The sequence below is a fragment of the Haemorhous mexicanus genome, chromosome 29 (genome assembly GCF_027477595.1).
Source record: "Haemorhous mexicanus isolate bHaeMex1 chromosome 29, bHaeMex1.pri, whole genome shotgun sequence".
NCBI lineage: Eukaryota > Metazoa > Chordata > Aves > Passeriformes > Fringillidae > Haemorhous > Haemorhous mexicanus.
Genome location: NC_082369.1, coordinates 5,525,002 through 5,548,301, shown reverse-complemented (window position 1 = coordinate 5,548,301; position 23,300 = coordinate 5,525,002). Strand labels below are relative to the sequence as shown.

The 23,300-nt window shown below is 55.9% G+C and overlaps 1 protein-coding gene across 5 annotated transcripts in view; it reads left to right on the top strand.

Annotated features, from left to right (window-relative positions):
- GATAD2A (GATA zinc finger domain containing 2A) overlaps positions 1-23,300 on the top strand; it is a 41,709-nt gene that overhangs the window by 631 nt on the left and 17,778 nt on the right. For 3 of the 5 annotated variants that reach the window (XM_059869726.1, XM_059869730.1, XM_059869729.1), the window contains exons 2-4: positions 11,022-11,072; positions 17,688-17,956; positions 21,645-21,804. In XM_059869726.1, the coding sequence (XP_059725709.1) occupies positions 17,697-17,956; positions 21,645-21,804 (420 nt within the window). In that variant the 5' untranslated portion in view covers positions 11,022-11,072; positions 17,688-17,696. Of the gene's footprint in view, positions 1-5,906; positions 6,049-9,454; positions 10,064-11,021; positions 11,073-17,687; positions 17,957-21,644; positions 21,805-23,300 lie in introns of those variants that run through there. The other 2 variants (XM_059869727.1, XM_059869728.1) reach the window with 2 other exon arrangements.

Sequence of the window (23,300 nt, the reverse complement as noted above, 5' to 3'; positions counted from 1 at the left end):
CGGGGGAGGGGAGTGGGGGAGGGGACGGGCCACCACCGGGGCCACCGGGGCCACCAGGCCACGGCTCGGGGCCGCCCAGGCCGGGCGGGCAGCGCGGGGAGCCCTGAGGGAGCCCCCCCGGAGCCGCGGGGACGGCGGTGTCGCCGCGGGTGTCCCCCGGTGTGTGACGGGCCCGGAGTGGCACTCCGGAAACACGGAGAAAGTTTTGGGCACGGGGCGGGGAAACGCGGGGAGAGGAGCGGAGCTGTGCGGGGAGAGGAACGGGGAAAGGAGCGGGGATGTGCGGGGAGAGGAGGGGGAAAGGAGCGGGGAGAGGAACGGGGAAAGGAGCGGGGATGTGCGGGGAGAGGAACGGGGAAAGGAGCGGGGATGTGCGGGGAGAGGAACGGGGAAAGGAGCGGGGATGTGCGGGGAGAGGAACGGGGAAAGGAGCGGGGATGTGCGGGGAGAGGAGAGGGGAAAGGAGCGGGGATGTGCGGGGAGAGGAGGGGGAAAGGAGCGGGGATGTGCGGGGAAAGGAGCGGGGATGTGCGGGGAAAGGAGCGGGGAAAGGAGCGGGGATGTGCGGGGAAAGGAGCGGGGAAAGGAGCGGGGATGTGCGGGGAGAGTAGGGGGGAAAGGAGCGGGGATGTGCGGGGAGAGGAGGGGGGAAAGGAGCGGGGATGTGCGGGGAGAGGAGCGGGGATGTGCGGGGAAAGGAGCGGGGAAAGGAGCGGGGATGTGCGGGGAGAGGAACGGGGAATGCTGAGGGGTTTGGGGGGAAAACAGTGAGGAGTTCAGGAAAACCTGAAGGGTTTGGGGAGAACTGAAGGATTTGGGGAGAACTGAGTGGTACAGGAAAAGTTGAGGGGTTTGGGGAAAAGTTGAAAGGTTGAAGGGAAAAATGGGGATGCAGGAAAAGCTGAGGGGTTTGGGGGAAAAGTGAGGGGTGCAGGAAAAGTTGAGGGGTTTGGGGGAAAAGTGAGGGGTGCAGGAAATACCGAGGGGTTTTGGGGAAAGCAGTGAGGGGTGGGTGAGGAAACGCTGAGGGGTTTGGGGAGAACTGAGGGATTTGAGGAGAACAGAGTGGTACAGGAAAAGTTGAGGGGTTTGGGGAAAAGTTGAAGGGTTGAAGGGAAAAATGGGGATGCAGGAAAAGCTGAGGGGTTTGGGGGAAAAGTGAGGGATGCAGGAAAAGTTGAGGGGTTTGGGGAAAAGTTGAAAGGTTGAAGGGAAAAATGGGGATGCATGAAAAGCTGAGGGGTTTGGGGGAAAAGTGAGGGGTGCAGGAAAAGTTGAGGGGTTTGGGGGAAAAGTGAGGGGTGCAGGAAATACCGAGGGGTTTGGGGAAAAGCAGTGAGGGGTGGGTGAGGAAACGCTGAGGGGTTTGGGGAAAACTGATGGATTTGGGGAGAACTGAAGGATTTAGGGAGAACTGAGTGGTACAGGAAAAGTTGAGGGGTTTGGGGAAAAGTTGAAGGGTTGAAGGGAAAAACAGGGATGCAGGAAAAGCTGAGGGGTTTGGGGGAAAAGCGAGGGGTGCAGGAAAAGTTGAGGGGTTTGGGGAAAAGTTGAAAGGTTGAAGGGAAAAATGGGGATGCAGGAAAAGCTGAGGGGTTTGGGGGAAAAGTGAGGGGTGCAGGAAAAGTTGAGGGGTTTGGGGGAAAAGTGAGGGGTGCAGGAAATACCGAGGGGTTTGGGGAAAGCAGTGAGGGGTGGGTGAGGAAACGCTGAGGGGTTTGGGGAAAACTGATGGATTTGGGGAGAACTGAGTGGTACAGGAAAAGTTGAGGGGTTTGGGGAAAAGTTGCAGGGTTGAAGGGAAAAACAGGGATGCAGGAAAAGCTGAGGGGTTTGGGGAAAAGCAAGGGGTGCAGAGAATGCTGAGGGTTTCGGGGAAAACTGAGGAGTTTGGGGAAAACTGAAGGGTGCAAGAAATGCTGAGGGGTTTGAGGAGAACTGAGGGGTACAGGAAAAGCTGAGGGGTTTGGGGAAAAGTTGAAGGGTTGAAGGGAAAAACAGGGGATGCAGGAAAAGCTTTGAGGGAAACTGAAGGGTGCAGGAAATATTGAGGGGTTTGGAGAAAGATGAGAGATTTGGGGAGAACTGAGGGGTACAGGAGAAGTTGAGGGGTTGGAGGGAAAAGCTGGGATGCAGGAAAAGCTGAGGGGTTTTGGGAGAACTGAGGGGTTTGGGAGAAAAGCTGAGGATCTGCTGGAAAATCCCAGGGGCTGCTGGAAAACTTGAGGGTCTGGGGCAAAATCTGAGGGTTTGGCCTACAATTGGAGAGTTTGTCCTAAAATCTGTGGAGCTGAAGGGAAAGCTGGGGATGGACTGGAAAACCTCAGGGGTGGCAGGGAAACTCAGGACTCTGCTGGAAAACTTGAGGGATTTTCTACTGGAAAATCCAGGGGTCTGTCCCAAAATTGGAGGGTTTGTCCCAAAATCTGAGGGTCTGTTGGAAAAATTGGGGCTCTGCTGTAAAACCTGAGGGGCTGTCCCAAAATCCAGGGATTTGTACCAAAACTCTGCAGGAAATCCTGAGGGTTTGCCCCAAATCCTGGAATTCTGCTGGAAAACCCCAGGCTCTGAGTGAATCCTGAGGATTTGTGGGATAATCCGAGGATCTGCTGGAAAACTTGGGAGGGTGCTCCTCAAAACTCCCAGGGTTTGCCCCAAAAGCCAGGGATGCCCTGGAAAACTCTGGGATGCACTGGAAAACCCGAGGGGCTGGGGCAGGACTGCAGGATTGTCCCAAAGTGCCCAAATCCGGGGCTTTTCCCCAAAACCTGCTGGAAAAGCTGAGAGCTGGTGGGAAGATCTGGGGTCTGTGTGGATCTGGGTGAAATCTGTGTGGTTCTCTCCCAAATCCCGGGATTTTCTGGTGAATCCCAAGGGTCCATCCCAAATCCTGGGATTCTGCAGTGCATCCCAACAGCTTCTCTGGGAATTCTACCCCATTCCAGCCAGGAATTCTCTCCCAAAATTCCACCCAAATTTCCCTTTCTCAGTTTAAATCAATTCCCTGTATCCTGGAATTCCCATCCCAAATCCCAAATCCCAAATCCATTCCCTGGGCCAATTCCCAATTCCCAAATCCATTCCCTGGCCCCTGGAATTCCCAAATCCTAAATCCATTCCCTGGAATTCCCAAATCCCAAATCCATTCCCTGGGCCAATTCCCAAATCCCAAATCCATTCCCTGGGTCCTGGAATTCCCAAATCCCAAATCCATTCCCTGGAATTCCCAAATCCCAAATCATTTCCTGGGCCAATTCCCAAATCCATTCCCTGGAATTCCCAAATCCCAAATCATTTCCTGGGTCCTGGAATTCCCAAATCCCAAATCCATTCCCTGTGCCCTGGAATTCCCAAATCCCAAATCAATTCCCTGGAATTCCCAAATCCCAGATCCATTCCCTGGAATTCTCAAATCCCAGATCCATTCCCTGTATCCTGGAATTCCCAAATCCCAGATCCATTCCCTGGGTCCTGGAATTCCCAGATCCCAAATCCATTCTCTGCAATTCCCAAATCCCAAATCCATTCCCTGGAATTCCCAAATCCCAGATCCATTCCCTGGGCCCTGGAATTCCCAAATCCATTCCCTGGAATTCCCAGATCCCAAATCCATTCCCTGGAATTCCCAAATCCCAAATCCATTCCCTGGGCCCCTCATCCCAAATCCTCTCCAGCTCCTTTGGAACTCCCTGCCCCTCTGGAAGCAGCTCCAAGTTTTCCTTGGATCCTTCCCTTCTGGAACATTCCAGGGCTCCAGGGGCAGCCTCAGCTTCCCTGGGAATTCCATCCCATCCCGTTCCAGGCAGGAATTCCATCCCCACTCCCACCTCTCCCTGAGGGAAGAGCCAGGAAATCCCAAAATCTTCCCTGGTAGCCTCTGGAATGAGGCAGAAAACTGGAGAAGGAATTCAAAAGAATCTGAAAAACTTTGGGATCTTTCCCGTCCCGGGACATTCCCGCTTCCAGTGGGATGGGATTTTATCCAGGGAAGCTTTTTGGGGTGATACCCATGGAATTTTTCCAGCTTTGGGATGGAATCCCTGGATTTTTTTTCCCAGTTTGGGGTGATGTCCATTGGATTTCCCCATTTTGGGATGGCATCCATGGGATTTCCCAAGTTTTGCTTGATATCCATGGAATTTCTCCAGTTTGGAATGGTATCCATTAGATTTTTCCAGTTGATATCCACTGGATTTTCCTGCTTTGGGGCGTTATCCATAGAATTTTTCCCAGTTTTGGGATGCCATCCATGGAATTTTCCAAGTTTTGGGATGGAATCCCTGGAATTATCCCAAAATTTGGGTGATATCCCTGGAATTTTCCAGCTTTGGGACGTTGTCCATTGGATTTCTCCAAGTTTTTGGTGTTAGCCATTGGATTTTCATCACTTTGGGGTGCATCCATTGGAATTTTCCAAGTTTTGGGGTGATATCCATGGAATTTTCCAGGTTTTGGGGTGACATCCTTGGAATTTTCCCACTTTTAGGGTGGCATCCATAGGATTTTCCAGCTTTTGGGGTGATTTTTTTCTGGGATCATCCCCGTGTTCCCCCCCTGCAGGAATATTTGGGATTCCCGATCCTGCCTGGATTCCACATTCCCAAATCCTTCCCAACTCCAGGAATTTGGGGTTTTTAGGGATTTCTTTTTGGATTGGAGGGCGAGGGAAAAATGGGAATGAGTTGGGAAAGCACAGCAGGGATCTGGGAATAATAATCAATAATCAATAATCCCACAGCTCCCGATTCCTTTTGCCATTAATTTGGTGGGAAATAATTGAAATTTGGGATTTTGGATTTGGCTCCAGCCCAGCTTCCCTGGAAAAGTCTTTGCCCAAAATCCTGGGGATGCCGGGCGCTGATCTGGGGGGATTTCCTGGGATTTTGGGGGGATCTGCTGGGATTTGGGGAGCTCGGCGATTTTCAGGGAATTTCCTGCGATTTGGGGCCGGGGGTTCTCCTTGGGCTGGCCCGGCCCTGTCCCCATCCCGGTGCCTCCCAAAGCCACCATCGGCCACCGCCGCTGTCCCCTCTCTGTCCCTGCTGTCCCCTCGCTGTCCCTGCTCTGTCCCCTCCCAGTCCCCGCTGTCCCCTCTCTCTCCCCTCGCTGTCCCCTCTCTATCTCCACTGTCCCCGCTGTCCCCTCTCTGTCCCCGCTGTCCCCTCGCTGTCCCTGCTCTCTCCCCTCGCTGTCTCCTCTCTATCTCCGCTCTGTCTCCACTGTCCCTTCTCTGTCCCTTCCCAGTCCCCGCTGTCCCCTCTCTGTCCTCTCCCAGTCCCCTCTCTCTCCCCTCTCTGTCCCCGCTGTCCTCTCTCTCTCCCCTCGCTGTCCCCTCTCTGTCCCCGCTGTCCCCTCTCTATCCCCGCTCTGTCCCCGCTGTCCCCTCGCTGTCCCCGCTGTCCCCTCGCTGTCCCCTCTCTATCCCCGCTCTGTCCCCGCTGTCCCCTCTCTGTCCCCGCTGTCCCCTCGCTGTCCCCTCTCTGTCCCCGCTGTCCCCTCGCTGTCCCCTCTCTCCACGTGGCCTCTCCCAGCGCGGTGCTGCCCGCGCGCCCCCCGCCCGCCGCTCCAGCCAATCAGGGCCCTCCTCTCATCATCCGCGCGACCCCCGCGGCCAATGGCGGCCCGCGACACAACCGCGGCTCCCCCCGCGCCGCGCCCGGAAGCGGCGGCGGCCGCAGCGCCGTGAGGGGCCCGGCCCGGTGCGGCCCCGGGGCGCTCCCGGTGCTGTCCGCTCGCTGTCCCCCGCTGTCCCCCCGCTATCCCCACGCTGTCTCACCACTGTCCCCACGCTGTCCCCTCCGCCGGCCCCGCCGCTCGGCCGCCCCGCCCCGCGCATGCTCTGCCGGTGCCGCCGCGACTCCATGTGTGAGGAGCGCATTATCGGCACCGGGAGCCGCGGCGGCCACGGGAGCCACCGGGAAAGCCCCGCAACAAGCGGGAGAGCGGCGGGGCCGGCGCGGGGAGAGCGGAGCGGAGCCGGGAGCGCGGGGCGAGCTCGCTGCGGATGCGGCGCGGAGCAACCGGAGCGGCGCCCTGCGAGTTCTCCCGGTAAAAGTTCTCCCCGCGTTTATTGGCTCCGGTACCGGAGCAACGGCACCGCCGGGGTTTTGGGAGAACGGAGGCCGGGATGCGGGAGAGCTGCCGGGGAAGTTCCGGCATTTCCTGGCCGTGCGGGCAGCCCGGAAAGTGCAAAGTCCCGCTGGCCGCAGCTCCGGCCCCGGCCGCCCGTGAGCCCCGAGCCCGCGGCACCGGGGCCGCTCCGGGATCCCGGGGCTCGTCCCCCTGGGAGCACCAACTCCGCCGCCCGCCCGGCGCCCCGGGGCGCCGCCGGCTTTTGTTTGGGAAAGTTGCTGCGGGCTTTCCGCCGGGCTGCTTCCTCTTCCTCCTCTTCCTCCTCCTTCTCCTCCTCCTCCTCCTCTTCCTCCTCCGCCGCCGCCCCGAGCGCTCCGTGCCCGCTCCCCCCCCCCCCCCGCGCTCCGTACCGGGGACACGGAGAGACACGGGGGGACACCGGGACCCCCCGAAACCCCCCCCGGTCACCCCGTGGTCACCCCCCGGTCACCCCCCCGGTCACCCCCCGGTCGCCGCGACCCTCCCCGGTGTCCCCGGGGGTCAATCCCCGCTGTCCAAAGCCGCGATCCCCCGCGCTGTCCCCGTGGCCGGTGCCCCCCGGTGCCCCCCGGTGCCGGAGCCCCGCGGTGGCCGCGGCCGGGCCGTGCGGCCGGGCCGGGCCGGGGCCGTGTCACAATAAGAGTCCCCGGCCGCCCTTCCTGCGCCCGGGGCACCGGGAATGGCACCGGCACGGGCACCGGCTTTGGGATCCGCATCAGCACCGGGATGCGCTGCCCGGGATCGGGATCGGCGCTGGCATCCGCACCGGGATGGGCACCGGCACCGGGATGGGCACCGGGATTGGTACCGGGGATGGGGATCGGTACCGGGATCGGCACCGGGCTGCGCTGCCCCGGGGGGATCTCGGGAATCCCGGGGGTCCGGGGGGATGCGGGACGATCCCGGCCCCGCACAGCACACGGTGGGCACAGGGAATTGCAGAATTCCAGCCGGGAATTGCAGAATTCCAGCCGGGAACGGCTCCCGGGCTGGGATCCCGCCGGGATGCGGGGTCGGGATTCGCATCCCGGCTTTTCCCGAGCATCTCCGCACTTTTCCCGGGAGTGGCCCCGCACGAGAATTCCAACCGGGAATGCCTCGCTCGGGATCAGAGCTGGGATTCACATCCCGGCTTTTCCCAAGCCTTTCCTGGCTGGTTTTCCCCGGTTTCCCACGGTTTTCACAGCCCACTGCTCAGTTTTCCTTGGGCTTGTCCGGGATTTTGCTGCCTTGCTCGGGCTGGAATTCCCGAGCTGTCCCAAATCCCGGGAATGCTCCAATCCCAGCTCTGGGCTCCGGGACCGCTCCGTCCCGCCGGGAACCGGAGCTGGGAGAGGCACAGGAAGTGACAGCGAGAGAGAGAGGGAGGGAGGGAGGGAGGGAGGGAGGCCTTTGGGAATCCGGGATGGCAGCGCCGGGAGCTGCCCTGGGAGCACCGGGACAGGGCTGGGATCAGCTTGGGATCTTGGGAAAGGGACTGGGAGCAGCAGGAGATGGCTGGGATCGGTGGGAAAGGGACTGGGATTGGTCTGGGATCTTGGGAAAGGGATTGGGATCAGCAGGAAAGGGCTGGGATCAATCTGGGAGCAGTGGGAAAGGGCTGGGATCAGTGGGAAAGGGCTGGGATTGGTCTGGGATTTTGGGAAAGAGAGTGGGATCAGCCTGGGAGCACCAGGATAGGGCTGGGATCAGCCTGGGGTCAACCTGGGATCAGCAGGAAAGGGCTGGGATCAATCTGGGAGCAGAGGGAAAGGACTGGGATAGGGCTGGGATCAGCAGGAGAGGGCTGGGATCAGCCTGGGATCTTGGGAAAGAAACTGGGATCAGCAGGAAAGGGCTGGGATCAATCTGGGAGCAGTGGGAAGGGGCTGGGATTGGTGGGAAAGGGACTGGGATTGGTCTGGGATCAACCTGGGATCAGCAGGAAAGGGCTGGGATCAGCCTGGGAGCAGTGGGAAGGGGCTGGGATTGGGCTGGGATCAACCTGGGATCAGCAGGAAAGGGCTGGGATCTGCTGTGAATTTTGGGAAAGGGACTGGAATGTGGCAGAGATTTTGGGAAAAGGGCTGGAATTGGCCTGGGATCTTGAAAAAGAGGCTGGGATCAGCCTGGGAGCACCAGGAAAGGGCTTGGATCAGCGTGGGATCAACCTGGGATCAGCAGGAAAGGGCTGGGATGAATCTGGGAGCAGTGGGAGAGGGCTGGGATCAATGGGAAAGGGACTGGGATTGGTCTGGGATCTTGGGAAAGGGGCTGGGATCAGCCTGGGATCTTGGGAAAGGGGCTGGGATCAGCCTGGGATCTTGGGAAAGGGGCTGGGATCAGCCTGGGATCTTGGGAAAGGGGCTGGGATCAGCCTGGGATCTTGGGAAAGGGGCTGGGATCGATCTGGGAGCAGCGGGAGAGGGCTGGGATTGGTCTGGGATCTTGGGAAAGGGGCTGGGATCGGTCTGGGATCTTGGGAAAGGGGCTGGGATCAATCTGGGAGCAGCGGGAGAGGGCTGGGATTGGGCTGGGATCAACCTGGGATCAGCAGGAAAGGGCTGGAATCGATCTGGGATCTTGGGAAAGGGACTGGATGTGACAGAGATTTTGAGAAAAGGGCTGGGATTGGCCTGGGATCAGCAGGAAAGGGCTGGGATTGGTGTGGGATCTGCTGTGGGTGTTGGGAGAGGGCTGGGATCATCCCGTGATCACCAGGAAAGGGGCTGGAATCTGCCAGGGATTTTGGGAGAGGAGAGGGAAGTGGCAAAATCCCTTGGATTTTGGGAAAGGGGTTGAAAGGTGCTAGGGATGAGCAGGGAAGGGGCTGGAATGTGCCTGGGAATTTGGGAAAGGGGCTGGGATCGGGGGGAAAGCCATGGATTTTGGGAGAGGGGCTGGGATCTGCCATGGATTTTGGGAGAGGGGCTGGGATCTGCCATGGATTTTGGGAGAGGGGCTGGGATCTGCTGTGGATTTTGGGAGAGGGGCCGGGATCTGCCGTGGATTTTGGGAGAGGGGCTGGGATCTGTCAGGGATTTTGGGAGAGGGGCTGGGATCTGCTGTGGATTTTGGGAGAGGAGCTGGGATCTGCTGTGGATTTTGGGAGAGGGGCTGGGATCTGCTGTGGATTTTGGGAGAGGGGCTGGGATCTGCTGTGGATTTTGGGAGAGGGGCCGGGATCTGTCAGGGATTTTGGGAGAGGGGCTGGGATCTGCTGTGGATTTTGGAGAGGGGCTGGGATCTGTCAGGGATTTTGGGAGAGGGGCTGGGATCTGCTGTGGATTTTGGAGAGGGGCTGGGATCTGTCAGGGATTTTGGGAGAGGGGCTGGGATCTGCTGTGGATTTTGGAGAGGGGCTGGGATCTGTCAGGGATCTCCGGGAAAGAGGCTGGAATTGGAATCAGCAAGAAAGGAAGTTTGGAATAGTGGAAAGTTGGGAATGCTGGAAAGCTGGGAGTGATGGGAAGTTGGGAATGATGGAAGTTGGGCTGCTCTGGGAATGTTTCAAATCCCCAAAATTCCGGATCCGAACCAGGGATGAAATTCCAAAGAGATGAATCCCGACAGGGAATAAATCCCTCTTTTCCCATGGATTTATGGAATTCTGGGATGCTTTGGGCTGGGAAATAGCTCAGGGATCAGGCAGGGACATTCCCAGGTTTTTCCAGGCTGCTCCCAGGAATTCCCAGGAATTCCTTGCTGCTCCCTCTCCAGTTTTTCCCACAGATCCCAAACTTTTCCAGGATTTTCCCACTCGTGATCCACCTGGGGGTTCCTTGCTGAGAATCCCCAGCTTTAACACAGCTGGAATTCCAGAATTCCAGAATTCCCAGGGAAATCCAAGGAATTCCAGCTTTCCTGGATCCTCTGAGCTTCCCAAACTCCGGGAAAAGCGGCCAGGGCGGCTCCAAATTCCAAAGGATTTCCTGGGATTTTCCCAGATCCTCTTAACCACCACCAGCTCTGGGTGAGCTCTGCTAATTCCCCCTGGAATTCCCGGGATCACGGGGCCGGAGCGGCCGGAAAAAAACGGGAATGGCCGAAGGCTCCGGGAGCTGCTCCCGGCCCAGAAAAACTGGGAATGAAGAGAAATCTGGGAATTCCATGGTTGGAAATCTGGGAATGAGGGGAAATCTGGGAATTGCATGGATGGAAATGATGGGAAATCTGGGAATTCCATGGATGGAAACTGGGAATGAAGAGAAATCTGGGAATGATGGGAAATCTGGGAATTGCATGGATGGAAATCTGGGAATTCCATGGATGGAAATTATGGGAAATCTGGGAATTCCATTAATGGAAATCTGGGAATGATGGGAAATCTGAGAATTGCATGGATGGAAACTGGGAATGAAGAGAAATCTGGGAATGATGGGAAATCTGGGAATTCCATGGATGGAAATCTGGGAATGACGGGAAATCTGGGAATGACAGGAAATCTGGGAGTTCCATGAATGGAAACTGGGAATGATGGGAAATCTGGGAATTGCATGGATGGAAATTTGGGAATGAAGAGAAATCTGGGAATGATGGGAAATCTGGAAATGCCATGGATGGAAATCTGGGAATTGCATGGATGGAAATTTGGGAATGAGGGGAAATCTGGGAATTCCATGGATTTCAATGCCTGGAAAATTCACGGGATGAATCAGAATTCCCAAATCCCCATTCCCAGGATTGTGTTGTACTTTGGGATTCCCAAATCCCGGGGCGGGGCCGTGCCGATATTCCCGATTTTCATGGTGGAGCCGTCGTTGTGGCATTCCCAAACCCCAGCATTTCCAAACCCCAGCATTCCCAAACCCCAGCATTCCCAAACCCCAGCATTCCCAAACCCCAGCATTCCCAAACCCCAGCTGCCTCCCTCGGGAATGTGGGAATTCCCAGAATTCCCAGAATTCTCACCCCTCTCTCTGTTCCCGCAGGATCCTCGGCTCCGGCTCATCCCGGCGGGACCCCATGACCTTCCCTGACAGGTAGGAGCTGGGAATTCCTGGGAATTCCCGGGAATTTGGTGGGAATTTGGTGGGATGGGGAGTCTCTGCTGTGCCACACAAGCCTGGAATTTTCTCCTGGAGCTTTCCCAAAAATCCCCGGGAATTCCCGAGGGAGTTGAGCCGATTCCTGAGGAAATCTCCCGGATTTTCCAAGGGATTTGGGAATTCCAGAGGATCCAGAGCTCCTGGAATTCCTGCTGGGATTGTCCTGTGGAGGTGGGATTGGGGATTTGGGGGATTTTGGGATTTTGGGGTTTGGGAAGGGTTTGGAGCTGGGAGTGCTCAGGGAGGAGGCGTGGCTGGGCTCACCTGGGCTGGGCTCTCACCTGGGCTGGGCTCACCTGGGCTGGGCTCACCTGGGCAGGGCTCTCACCTGGGCTGGGCTCCCACCTGGGCTGGGCTCACCTGGGCTGGGCTCACCTGGGCTGGGCTCACCTGGGCTGGGCTCTCACCTGGGCAGGGCTCACCTGGGCTGGGCTCTCACCTGGGCTGGGCTCACCTGGGCTGGGCTCACCTGGGCTGGGCTCACCTGGGCAGGGCTCTCACCTGGGCTGGGCTCCCACCTGGGCTGGGCTCCCACCTGGGCTGGGCTCTCACCTGGGCAGGGCTCACCTGGGCTGGGCTCACCTGGGCTGGGCTCACCTGGGCAGGGCTCTCACCTGGGCTGGGCTCCCACCTGGGCTGGGCTCCCACCTGGGCTGGGCTCTCACCTGGGCTGGGCTCACCTGGGCTGGGCTCACCTGGGCTGGGCTCACCTGGGCTGGGCTCTCACCTGGGCTGGGCTCTCACCTGGGCTGGGCTCACCTGGGCTGGGCTCTCACCTGGGCAGGGCTCTCACCTGGGCAGGGCTCTCACCTGGGCTGGGCTCTCACCTGGGCTGGGCTCTCACCTGGGCTGGGCTCACCTGGGCAGGGCTCACCTGGGCAGGGCTCACCTGGGCTGGGCTCACCTGGGCTGGGCTCCCACCTGGGCTGGGCTCTCACCTGGGCTGGGCTCACCTGGGCAGGGCTCACCTGGGCTGGGCTCTCACCTGGGCTGGGCTCACCTGGGCAGGTGTTCTCCATTGTAGATCCTCACCTGTGTCAGTGCTCGCCTGTCCCGTGCAGGTCTCACTTGTGCAGGTCTCACCTGTCCTGTCCTGGTCTCACCTGTCCCATGCAGGTCCCACCTGTCCCGTGCAGGTCTCACCTGTCCTGGTCTCACCTGTCCTGTCCTGGTCTCATCTGTCCTGTCCTGGTCTCACCTGTCCCATGCAGGTCCCACCTGTCCTGGTCTCACCTGTCCTGTCCTGGTCCCACCTGTCCCATGCAGGTCCCACCTGTCCTGGTCTCACCTGTCCTGTCCTGGTCTCACCTGTCCCATGCAGGTCCCACCTGTCCTGGTCTCACCTGTCCCATGCAGGTCCCACCTGTCTCATGCAGGTCCCACCTGTCCTGTCCTGGTCTCACCTGTGCAGGTTCTCCCCCCCCACCCCCACAGCTCTTTACCTGGGGAGGTTCTCACCTGCTCAGGTCTCACCTGTTGGGTTCTCACCTGCCCGGTGGAGATGCCACCTGTCCCCTCCCCCCTGTCCCCTCTCACCTGTCCTGGTCTCACCTGTTCAGGTTTCCCTCTCCCCTTTCCCTGCAGGAATTCCGGGATTTCTCCTGGGGTGGATCCACCCTGATCCCGCCCTGGGCCCGGGGATCCTGCGGGCCTGGAATTCCCAGGAAAGGGAAAGGGGGATCCCAGGGTGGGAATGGGATTGTCCTGGGATCCTCTGGCTCCAGAATTCCCAGGAAATGGAGGAGGGATCCTGGGAAAAGAATGGGAATGTCCTGGGATCCTCTGGCTCTGGAATTCCAGGATAGGGAGAGGATTGTCCCAGGAAAAGAATGGGAATGTCCTGGGATCCTCTGGCTCTGGAATTCCCAGGAAAGGGAAGAGGGATCCCTGGAAAAGAATGGGATTGTCCTGGGATCCTCTGGCTCCAGAATTCCCAGGAAATAGAAGAGGGATCCTGGGAAAAGAATGGGAATGTCCTGGGATCCTCTGGCTCTGGAATTCCTGGGATAGGGAGAGGATTGTCCTGGGAAAGGGATGGGATTGTCCCGGGATCCTTTGGTTCTGGAATTCCCGAGATAGGGAGAGGATTGTCCCAGGAAAAGAATGGGAATGTCCCGGGATCCTTTGGCTCTGGAATTCCCAGGATAAGGAAAGGACTGTGCTGGGAAAGGCCGGGATTGTCCCAGGAAAAGAATGGGATTGTCCTGGGATCCTCTGGCTCTGGAATTCCCAGGATAGGGACAGGATTGTCCCAGGAAAAGAATGGGATTGTCCTGGGATCCTCTGGCTCCAGAATTCCCAGGAAATGGAAGAGGGATCCTGGGAAAAGAATGGGAATGTCCTGGGATCCTCTGGCTCTGGAATTCCAGGATAGGGAGAGGATTGTCCTGGGAAAGGGATGGGATTGTCCCGGGATCCTTTGGCTCTGGAATTCCCAGGATAAGGAAAGGATTGTCCTGGGAAAGGCCGGGGTTGTCCCAGGAAAAAAATGGGATTGTCCTGGGATCCTCTGGCTCCAGAATTCCCAGGAAATGGAAGGGGGATCCCAGGAAAAGAATGGGACTGTCCTGGGATCCTCTGGCTCTGGAATTCCTGGGATAGGGAGAGGATTGTCCCGGGAAAGGGACGGGATTGTCCTGGGATCCTTTGGCTCCAGAATTCCCAGGAAATTCCTTTTTGAAAAATGGGGGAATTCTGGTGGAAAAATAAGGAAATTCCTCGGGAATTCCGATTCTCCTGCTGCTTTTCCTGCTTTTCTCTGGGCTGATCCCGCTGGGGAGGGAATTCCCGGTGGGAATCTCTGGAATCCCAACTCTCCAAGGAATTCCCAGCCTGGAATTTCCCCATTCCCGGCTGGAAAATGGGAACATTTAAAGATGGAAATTCCCTCCTTAATGAGGAATTAATTGAGAAAGATCCGATTGCAGGTCCTCATTGATATTCAAATTTATTCAGGAATATTCAAATTAACTCATGAATATGTGAATGATCTTATGAATATTTAAATCAACCCGGGAATATTTCAGTCTCTTCCCAAGAAATAAAACTTGGAATTTTTCCCCTTAAAGGAGGAATTTGGAATGGAAGATCAACAGTGGGAAAAGGATTAATTAATGATTAGTTAATTATTAATTAATCATTAATTAATAATGGGAGGATTTGCTTGGAAAATCCCAGGAAAAGTTGGGAATTCTGCTCCTGGATTTCCTCTCTGCATTCCCAAAAAATCCCAGCCAGGGAATCTCAGTCCTTGTGTCCTGAATATTCCAGCTGGGGAAAATTTGGGAATAATTCCCGTGGGAAAAGAGGAATTTTTCAGGAATTTTCCTGGCTTTGATCCAGTGAAACCAGGAAATTCCCAAAATTCCCATAAAATCCTGCAAATTCCTCCTGGAATTCCAGTTCCCCCCCTGGGAAAATCCACCTGGAATTTGACAGAAATTCCAGGAAATCCACAGAAATTCCAGGAATTCCCCCTGGATTTTTCCAGGCAGCCTCTGCTCCCCGTTTTTCCCACTCCAGTGGAAATTTGGGATTCTCCTTTCCCACTTTTCCTGAACCTTTGGAGCTCCAGACTTCCAGGGACAGGAATTTAAAGATGATTTTCCCCCAATCCCTGTGGGAATTCCACAAAATTTCCCAAATTTCTCCCCAAAATTTCCCTTCCCTTGGATAAAATTCCATCTGGGAAGCTCCGGAATTCCCAGGTTGGAATTCCTGGAGCTGCTCCAGGGGTTTGATCCCAAATTTTTCCCAGTTCTGGAGGAACCTCGAGATAATTCCCGAGGGATTTGGGACAAACTCTGGGAATTCCCAGTCCTGGATAATCCGGGGGGAGGGGAGGGGGGTGGGAAAATCCTGGTGGGAATCCCGGGAATCCAAAGGATCCCAGGGCAGGGAATCCCAGGAATTTCAGGGAATTCCCAGCTCGGCGAATAACTCCAGGGAAATTTGGGAAAAGCAGAAGAAATCCCGTTGGGAATTTCAGGGAATTCCTAACTCGAGAAATGACTCCCAAGGGGAAATTTGGGAAAATCGGGAAAAATCCCGGTGGGATCTGGGGGCGGGAAATTCCCGCGGGGAATGGCGGGAAACGGAGCCAGCCCGGGATTCCCGGCGGGAATTCCCGATTCCCCCAACCGGCATTCCAAGGGTTAAGCGCTGCCATTTTGTTCCCGGAGATTTCTCGGGAATGGCGCGGAAATGGCAGCGCTTAACCCTTGGAATGCCGGCTGGGGAATTCCAGCGGGATCCGGGGATTCCCCTCCCCCCTTCCCCCTCCTTTCCCGGGAATCCCCATCCCAAAATCCCGGGAAAACCGGGAGCGAGGCTTTTCCAGGATTCTGATCCCGTTTTTCCACCTGTTGGGATCCCAAAGTTTGAGATGGAAAATGTGGGATTGGCGCTGAATTCCCAAAGATAAATTTAGGAATTTCCCCCTGGCATTGCCACATCCAAGGATTGGATGAAAATTCCCGTGGATTTTCCTGGGAAATCTCAGAAAAATATTCCCAGAAAAAGGAATTCCCAGGAATTTTGGGATGATCCAAGGCTGGGGTATCCAGGAATTCCTCCTGGGAATCCTCAGGAGCAGCAAATCCATGGAAAACATTTGAAAATGTTGGAATTTTCTCATCTCTGGGAATTTTCTGTTCCCGAAATTTTGGCTTCCAAAATTCCAGGAGAGGAATTCCCAGGATGTGACAAAAAAAGGAATTTTCAGCCCAAGTTTCTCCTTTTCCTTTGGAAGTTTTATTGGAATTTTCATCAGGATTTTATTTGGGAATTTCCCTCCAAATCCAACCTCATTCCCATTCCTGAAAAATCCTTCCAATCCTCCTTTTCCAAGGTTTCCCTGGGATTCTGGAGGAATTTTTTCTCTCTTTTCCCCCTTTTCCAGTCCCTTTTCCAGGGTTTTTCCCTCCCTTTTCCAGGGTTTTTCCCTCCCTTTTCCAGGGTTTTTCCCTCCCTTTTCCAGGGTTTTTCCAGCCCCTTTTCCAAGGTTTTTCCCTCCTTTTTCCAGGAATTTTCCAACCCCTTTTCCAAGGTTTTCCCCTCCCTTTCACAGGGATTTTCCAGCCCCTTTTCCAGAGTTTTTCCCTCCCTTTTCCAGGGATTTTCCAGCCCCTTTTCCAGGGATTTTCCAGCCCCTTTCCCAAGGTTTTCCCCTCCTTTTTCCAGGGTTTTTCCCTCCTTTTTTCCAGGGTTTTTCCCTCCTTTTTCCAGGGTTTTCCCCTCCCTTTTCCAGGGATTTTCCAGCCCCTTTTCCAGGATTTTTCCAAGGTTTTCCCCTCCCTTTTCCAGAGTTTTTCCCTCCTTTTTCCAGGGATTTTCCAGCCTCTTTTCCAAGGTTTTTCCTTCCCTTTCCCAGAGATTTTCCAGCCCCTTTTCCAGGGTTTTTCCCTCCCTTTTCCAGAGATTTTCCAGCCCCTTTTCCAGGGATTTTCCAGCCCCTTTCCCAAGGTTTTCCCCTCCTTTTTCCAGGGTTTTTCCCTCCCTTTTCCAAGGATTTTCCAGCCCCTTTTCCAGGGTTTTTCCAAGGTTTTCCCCTCCCTTTTCCCAGGTTTTTCCATCCCCTTTTCCCAGGTTTTTCCCTCCCTTTTCTAGGGTTTTCCCCTCCTTTTTCCAGGGATTTTCCAGCCCCTTTTCCAAGGTTTTCCCCTCCCTTTTCCAGAGATTTTCCAGCCACTTTTCCAGGGATTTTCCAGCCCCTTTTCCAAGGTTTTTCCCTCCCTTTTCCAGGGATTTTCCAACCCCTTTTCCAGGGGTTTCCCCTCCCTTTTCCCCTCTCTTTTCCAGGGATTTTTCCCTCCCTTTCCCTGCCCTTCCTGGGTCACTTTTCCCAGATTTTATCCTGGTTGGAAATGCAGGAATTCCATCCCGAAATCCCGGGATTTTTAACCCCTTCGTGTCTGCCTTTTCCCGGGATATTTTCCCGGGAATTTTTACTTTTCCCGGGACTTTCAACTCCCCATTCTCTCCCCTTTTCCCGGGATTTTCCCCCCATGATTTTTCCCACCATTCCCGGTGTTTTTAACCCTTTCTCGGGATATTGTCCCAATATTTTTAACCATTTCCCGGGATATTTTCCCAATATTTTTAACCATTTCCCGAGGATTTTTTCCAGTGTTTTTAACCCTTTCCCGGGCTATTTTTCCCCATGATTTTCCCTGCCATTCCCGATATTTTTAACCCTTTCCCGGGGTATTTTCCCCCTGCTCTTCCCACTCTTTTTAACCCTTTCCCAGGGATTTTTTTCCCTATTTTTAACCCTTTCCCCGTGGTTTTTCCCTATTTTTTAACCCTTTCCTGGGCTATTTTCCCGTTGTTTTTAACCCTTTCCCGGGGATTTTTCCCAGTGTTTTAACCCTTTCCCGATCTATTTTCCCCCACGACTTTCCCCGCCATTCCAGATATTTTTAACCCTTTCCTGGCGATTTTTTCCCCGTTGTTTTTAACCCTTTCCCGGGCTATTTCCCCCCCCCCGCCATTCCCGATGTTTTTAACCCTTTCCCGGCCGTTTTTAACCCTTTCCTGGCTGCCCCGCAGGCCCTCACCATGAGTGAGGACTCATGCCGCACCCGGAGCCAGAAGCGCGCCCTGGAGCGGGACTCGGAGCCCGACAGTAAAAAACTCAGGATGGACAAAGGAATTCTGGGATCCGAGCTCAGCTCCGAGGGGGACATGAAGATCAAAGCAGATCCCGGAGCCGGGAAAATCCCGGGAATGCTGAAAAGTGGGGAAGTCAAAGCCACCATCAAGGTGGAGCTGCCGGCAGCAGCTGGGGATGAGCCCGTGGACATGAGCACATCCAAAGGGTGAGGAATCCTTGGAATTCCGGGAATTCTTGGGGTTTGGGGAAGGGTTTGGATCCTTTCTCATCCCGGTTTTTATTGGGATGTGGCTGGGGGTGGAGTTGGAGTTCAGTTTTTGGGAGGTTCTGGTGCCACATTTTTCCTTTGGGAAGAGAATCCCGGCCCATTCCAGGGGCAATTCCTGCTGATCCAAACCCCATTTCCTTGGAGCTGCCAATGGAATTCCAGCAGGAAAAGGAGTTTGGGAGTTGGGAATTTCTCATGCCCAGTCAATCCCAATTTTCCAGCTCCAGGGAAAAGCTGGGAATGTTCCACCTGTGCCACTTCCAGAGGGAAACACCTGGATTTGGGGATTCCCTGGATTTGGGGTTTCCTGGGCTTGCTGTGCCCTCTAGAGGGCATTCCAGACCCTTTGGAATTCTCCCATTCCTGAAATTCCCACCCTGGGCCCTTTTCCCAGCCCTGGAATTCCCTGGGTGGCTGGGAAAAGGGGTTGGAAAAGGGCTGGGAAAAGGTTAAAAAAACCTTGGGAAAAGGGCTGGGAAAACCTTGGAGAAAGGGTTGGGGAAGGACTGGAGAAGGAATGGAAAAGGGGCTGGAAAAGAGTTGGAAAAGGACTGGAAAATGAAAAAAGGGCTGGAGAATGGCTGGAAAGGGAATGGGAAAGGGTTGGAAAAGGCTGGAAAGGCTGCTCCTGGAGTGACACCATTCCCAGGATTTGCTGCCCCTGCACTGACCCCGTTTTCCTGGGATCTGCTCCCAGTTTTCCTGGGATTTGCTTCCCCTGAACTGACCTTTTTCCCTGGATTTGCTCCCCATTTCCCTGGGATCACTGACCCATTCCCAGGTTTCCCTGGGATCACTGACCCATTCCCAGGTTTCCCTGGGATCACTGACCCATTCCCAGGTTTCCCTGGGATCACTGACCCATTCCCGGGTTTCTCTGGGATCACTGACCCATTCCCAGGTTTCTCTGGGATCACTGACCCATTCCCAGGTTTCCCTGGGATCCCTGACCCATTCCCAGGTTTCCCTGGGATCACTGACCCATTCCCAGTTTCCCTGGGATCACTGACCCATTCCCAGGTTTCCCTGGGATCACTGACCCCATTCCTGCATTTCCCTGGGATCACTGACCCATTCCCGTGTTTCCCTGGGATCCCTGACCCATTCCCAGGTTTCCCTGGGATCACTGACCCATTCCCGGGTTTCTCTGGGATCCCTGACCCATTCCCAGGTTTCTCTGGGATCCCTGACCCATTCCTGCATTTCCCTGGGATCACTGACCCATTCCCAGGGTTCCCTGGGATCACTGACCCATTCCCAGGTTTCCCTGGGATCACTGACCCATTCCCAGGTTTCCCTGGGATCACTGACCCATTCCCAGGTTTCCCTGGGATCACTGACCCATTCCCAGGTTTCCCTGACATCACTGACCCATTCCCAGGTTTCCCTGGGATCACTGACCCATTCCTGCATTTCCCTGGGATCACTGACCCATTCCCAGGTTTCCCTGGGATCACTGACCCATTCCTGCATTTCCCTGGGATCACTGACCCATTCCTAGGTTTCCCTGGGATCACTGACCCATTCCCAGGTTTCCCTGGGATCACTGACCCATTCCCAGGTTTCCCTGGGATCACTGACCCATTCCCAGGTTTCCCTGGGATCACTGACCCATTCCCAGGTTTCTCTGGGATCACTGACCCATTCCCGTGTTTCCCTGGGATCACTGACCCATTCCCAGGTTTCCCTGGGATCACTGACCCATTCCCAGTTTCCCTGGGATCACTGACCCATTCCCGTGTTTCCCTGGGATCACTGACCCATTCCTGGGTTTCTCTGGGATCACTGACCCCATTCCCAGGTTTCCCTGGGATCACTGACCCATTCCCGTGTTTCCCTGGGATCACTGACCCATTCCCGGGTTTCTCTGGGATCACTGACCCATTCCCAGGTTTCTCTGGGATCACTGACCCCATTCCCAGGTTTCTCTGGGATCACTGACCCATTCCCGTGTTTCCCTGGGATCACTGACCCATTCCCAGGTTTCCCTGGGATCACTGACCCATTCCCAGGTTTCCCTGGGATCACTGACCCATTCCCAGGTTTCTCTGGGATCACTGACCCCATTCCTGCATTTCCCTGGGATCACTGACCCATTCCCGGGTTTCCCTGGGATCACTGACCCATTCCCAGTTTCCCTGGGATCACTGACCCATTCCCAGGTTTCCCTGGGATCACTGACCCATTCCCGGGTTTCTCTGGGATCACTGACCCATTCCTGCATTTCCCTGGGATCACTGACCCCATTCCTGCATTTCCCTGGGATCACTGACCCATTCCCAGTTTCCCTGGGATCACTGACCCATTCCCAGGTTTCTCTGGGATCACTGACCCATTCCCAGTTTCTCTGGGATCACTGACCCATTCCCAGTTTCCCTGGGATCACTGACCCATTCCCAGGTTTCTCTGGGATCACTGACCCATTCCCAGGTTTCTCTGGGATCCCTGACCCATTCCCAGGTTTCTCTGGGATCACTGACCCATTCCTGCATTTCCCTGGGATCACTGACCCATTCCTGGGTTTCCCTGGGATCCCTGACCCATTCCCGTGTTTCCCTGGGATCACTGACCCATTCCTCGGTTTCTCTGGGATCACTGACCCCATTCCCAGGTTTCCCTGGGATCACTGACCCATTCCCAGGTTTCCCTGGGATCACTGACCCATTCCTGGGTTTCTCTGGGATCACTTACCCCATTCCCAGGTTTCTCTGGGATCACTGACCCATTCCCAGGTTTCCCTGGGATCACTGACCCATTCCCAGGTTTCCCTGGGATCCCTGACCCATTCCCAGGTTTCCCTGGGATCACTGACCCATTCCCAGTTTCCCTGGGATCACTGACCCATTCCCAGGTTTCCCTGGGATCACTGACCCCATTCCCAGGTTTCTCTGGGATCCCTGACCCATTCCCGTGTTTCCCTGGGATCACTGACCCATTCCCAGGTTTCCCTGGGATCACTGACCCATTCCCAGGTTTCTCTGGGATCACTGACCCCATTCCTGCATTTCCCTGGGATCACTGACCCATTCCCGGGTTTCCCTGGGATCACTGACCCATTCCCAGTTTCCCTGGGATCACTGACCCATTCCCAGGTTTCTCTGGGATCACTGACCCATTCCCAGGTTTCCCTGGGATCACTGACCCATTCCTGCATTTCCCTGGGATCACTGACCCCATTCCTGCATTTCCCTGGGATCACTGACCCATTCCCAGTTTCCCTGGGATCACTGAGCCATTCCCAGGTTTCTCTGGGATCACTGACCCATTCCCAGGTTTCTCTGGGATCACTGACCCATTCCCAGTTTCCCTGGGATCACTGACCCATTCCCAGGTTTCTCTGGGATCACTGACCCATTCCCAGGTTTCTCTGGGATCACTGACCCATTCCCAGTTTCCCTGGGATCACTGACCCATTCCCGGGTTTCCCTGGGATCACTGACCCATTCCCAGGTTTCCCTGGGATCACTGACCCATTCCCAGGTTTCCCTGGGATCACTGACCCATTCCCAGGTTTCCCTGGGATCACTGACCCATTCCTGGGTTTCCCTGGGATCACTGACCCATTCCCAGGTTTCTCTGGGATCACTGACCCATTCCCGGCTCTCTCCCGTTCCCGTGGCTCCAGGGAGTGCCGGCGGGATCGGGATCGGGATCGGGATCGGGATCGGGAGCGCCGCGTTCCCTCCCCGGACGTGATCGTGCTGTCGGACAACGAGCCCTCGAGCCCGCGCGTCAACGGGCTGGCCCGGCTCGCCCTGCCCGAGCCCGGCACCGAGGCCCTGCTGGTGAGCCCTGCTGGGATTGACTGGGATTAACTGGGAGGAACTGGGATTGGGTCAAGATCAACTGGGATTGGGTCAGGGTTAACTGGGATTGGGTCAGGATTGGCTGGGATTGGGTCGGGGTTAACTGGGATTGGGTCAGGGTTAACTGGGATTGGGTTGGAATAACCTGGGCTGGCCTGGTTCACCCTGCCCGAGCCCAGCACCGAGGCCCTGCTGGTGAGCCCTGCTGGGATTGACTGGGATTAACTGGGAGGAACTGGGATTGGGTCGGGATCAATTGGGATTGACTGGGATTAACTGGGAGGAACTGGGATTGGGTTGGGATCAACTGGGATTGGGTCAGGGTTAACTGGGAGGAACTGGGATTGGGTCAGGATTGGCTGGGATTGTGTCGGGGTTAACTGGGATTGGGTCAGGGTTAACTGGGATTGGGTCAGTGTTAACTGGGAGGAACTGGGATTGGGTCGGGGTTAACTGGGATTGGGTTGGAATAACCCGGGCTGGCCCGGCTCGCCCTGCCTGAGCCCAGTGCCCAGTCCCTGCTGGTGAGCCCTGCTGGGACTGACTGGGATTAACTGGGAGGAACTGGGATTGGGTCGGGGTTAACTGGGATTGGGTTGGAATAACCCGGGCTGGCCCGGCTCGCCCTGCCCGAGCCCGGCACCGAGGCCCTGCTGGTGAGCCCTGCTGGGATTGACTGGAATTAACTGGGAGGAACTGGGATTGGGCCAGAGTTAACTGGGAGGAACTGGGATTGGGTTGGGGTTAACTGGGATTGGGTTGGAATAACCCGGGCTGGCCCGGCTCGCCCTGCCTGAGCCCAGTGCCCAGTCCCTGCTGGTGAGCCCTGCTGGGATTGACTGGAATTAACTGGGAGGAACTGGGATTGGGTCAGGATCAACTGGGATTGGGTCCAGGCTAACTGGGAGGAACTGGGATTGGGTCGGGATCAACTGGGATTGACTGGGATTAACTGGGAGGAACTGGGATTGGGTCGGGGTTAACTGGGATTGGGTCAGGGTTAACTGGGAGGAACTGGGATTGGGTCAGGGTTAACTGGGATTGGGTTGGGATTAACTGGGAGGAACTGGGATTGGGTCAGGGTTAACTGGGATTGGGTTGGGATTAACTGGGAGGAACTGGGATTGGGTCAGGGTTAACTGGGATTGGGTCAGAGTTAACTGGGATTGGGTCAACTGGGATTGGGTCAGGATTGGCTGGGATTGGGTCGGGGTTAACTGGGATTGGGTCAGGGTTAACTGGGATTGGGTCAGGATTAACTGGGATTAGGTCAGGATTGGCTGGGATTGGATCAGGATTGGCTGGGATTGAGCCAGGGTTAACTGCAGTTGGGTCAGGGCTGACTGGGACTGGGTCAGGGTTAACTGGGATTGGGTGATTGGGTCGGAATTAACTGGGATTGGGTCAGGGTTAACTGGGATTGGGCTGGGAAAACTGGGATTGGGTCAGGATTGGCTGGGTTAGGGTCAGAAAAA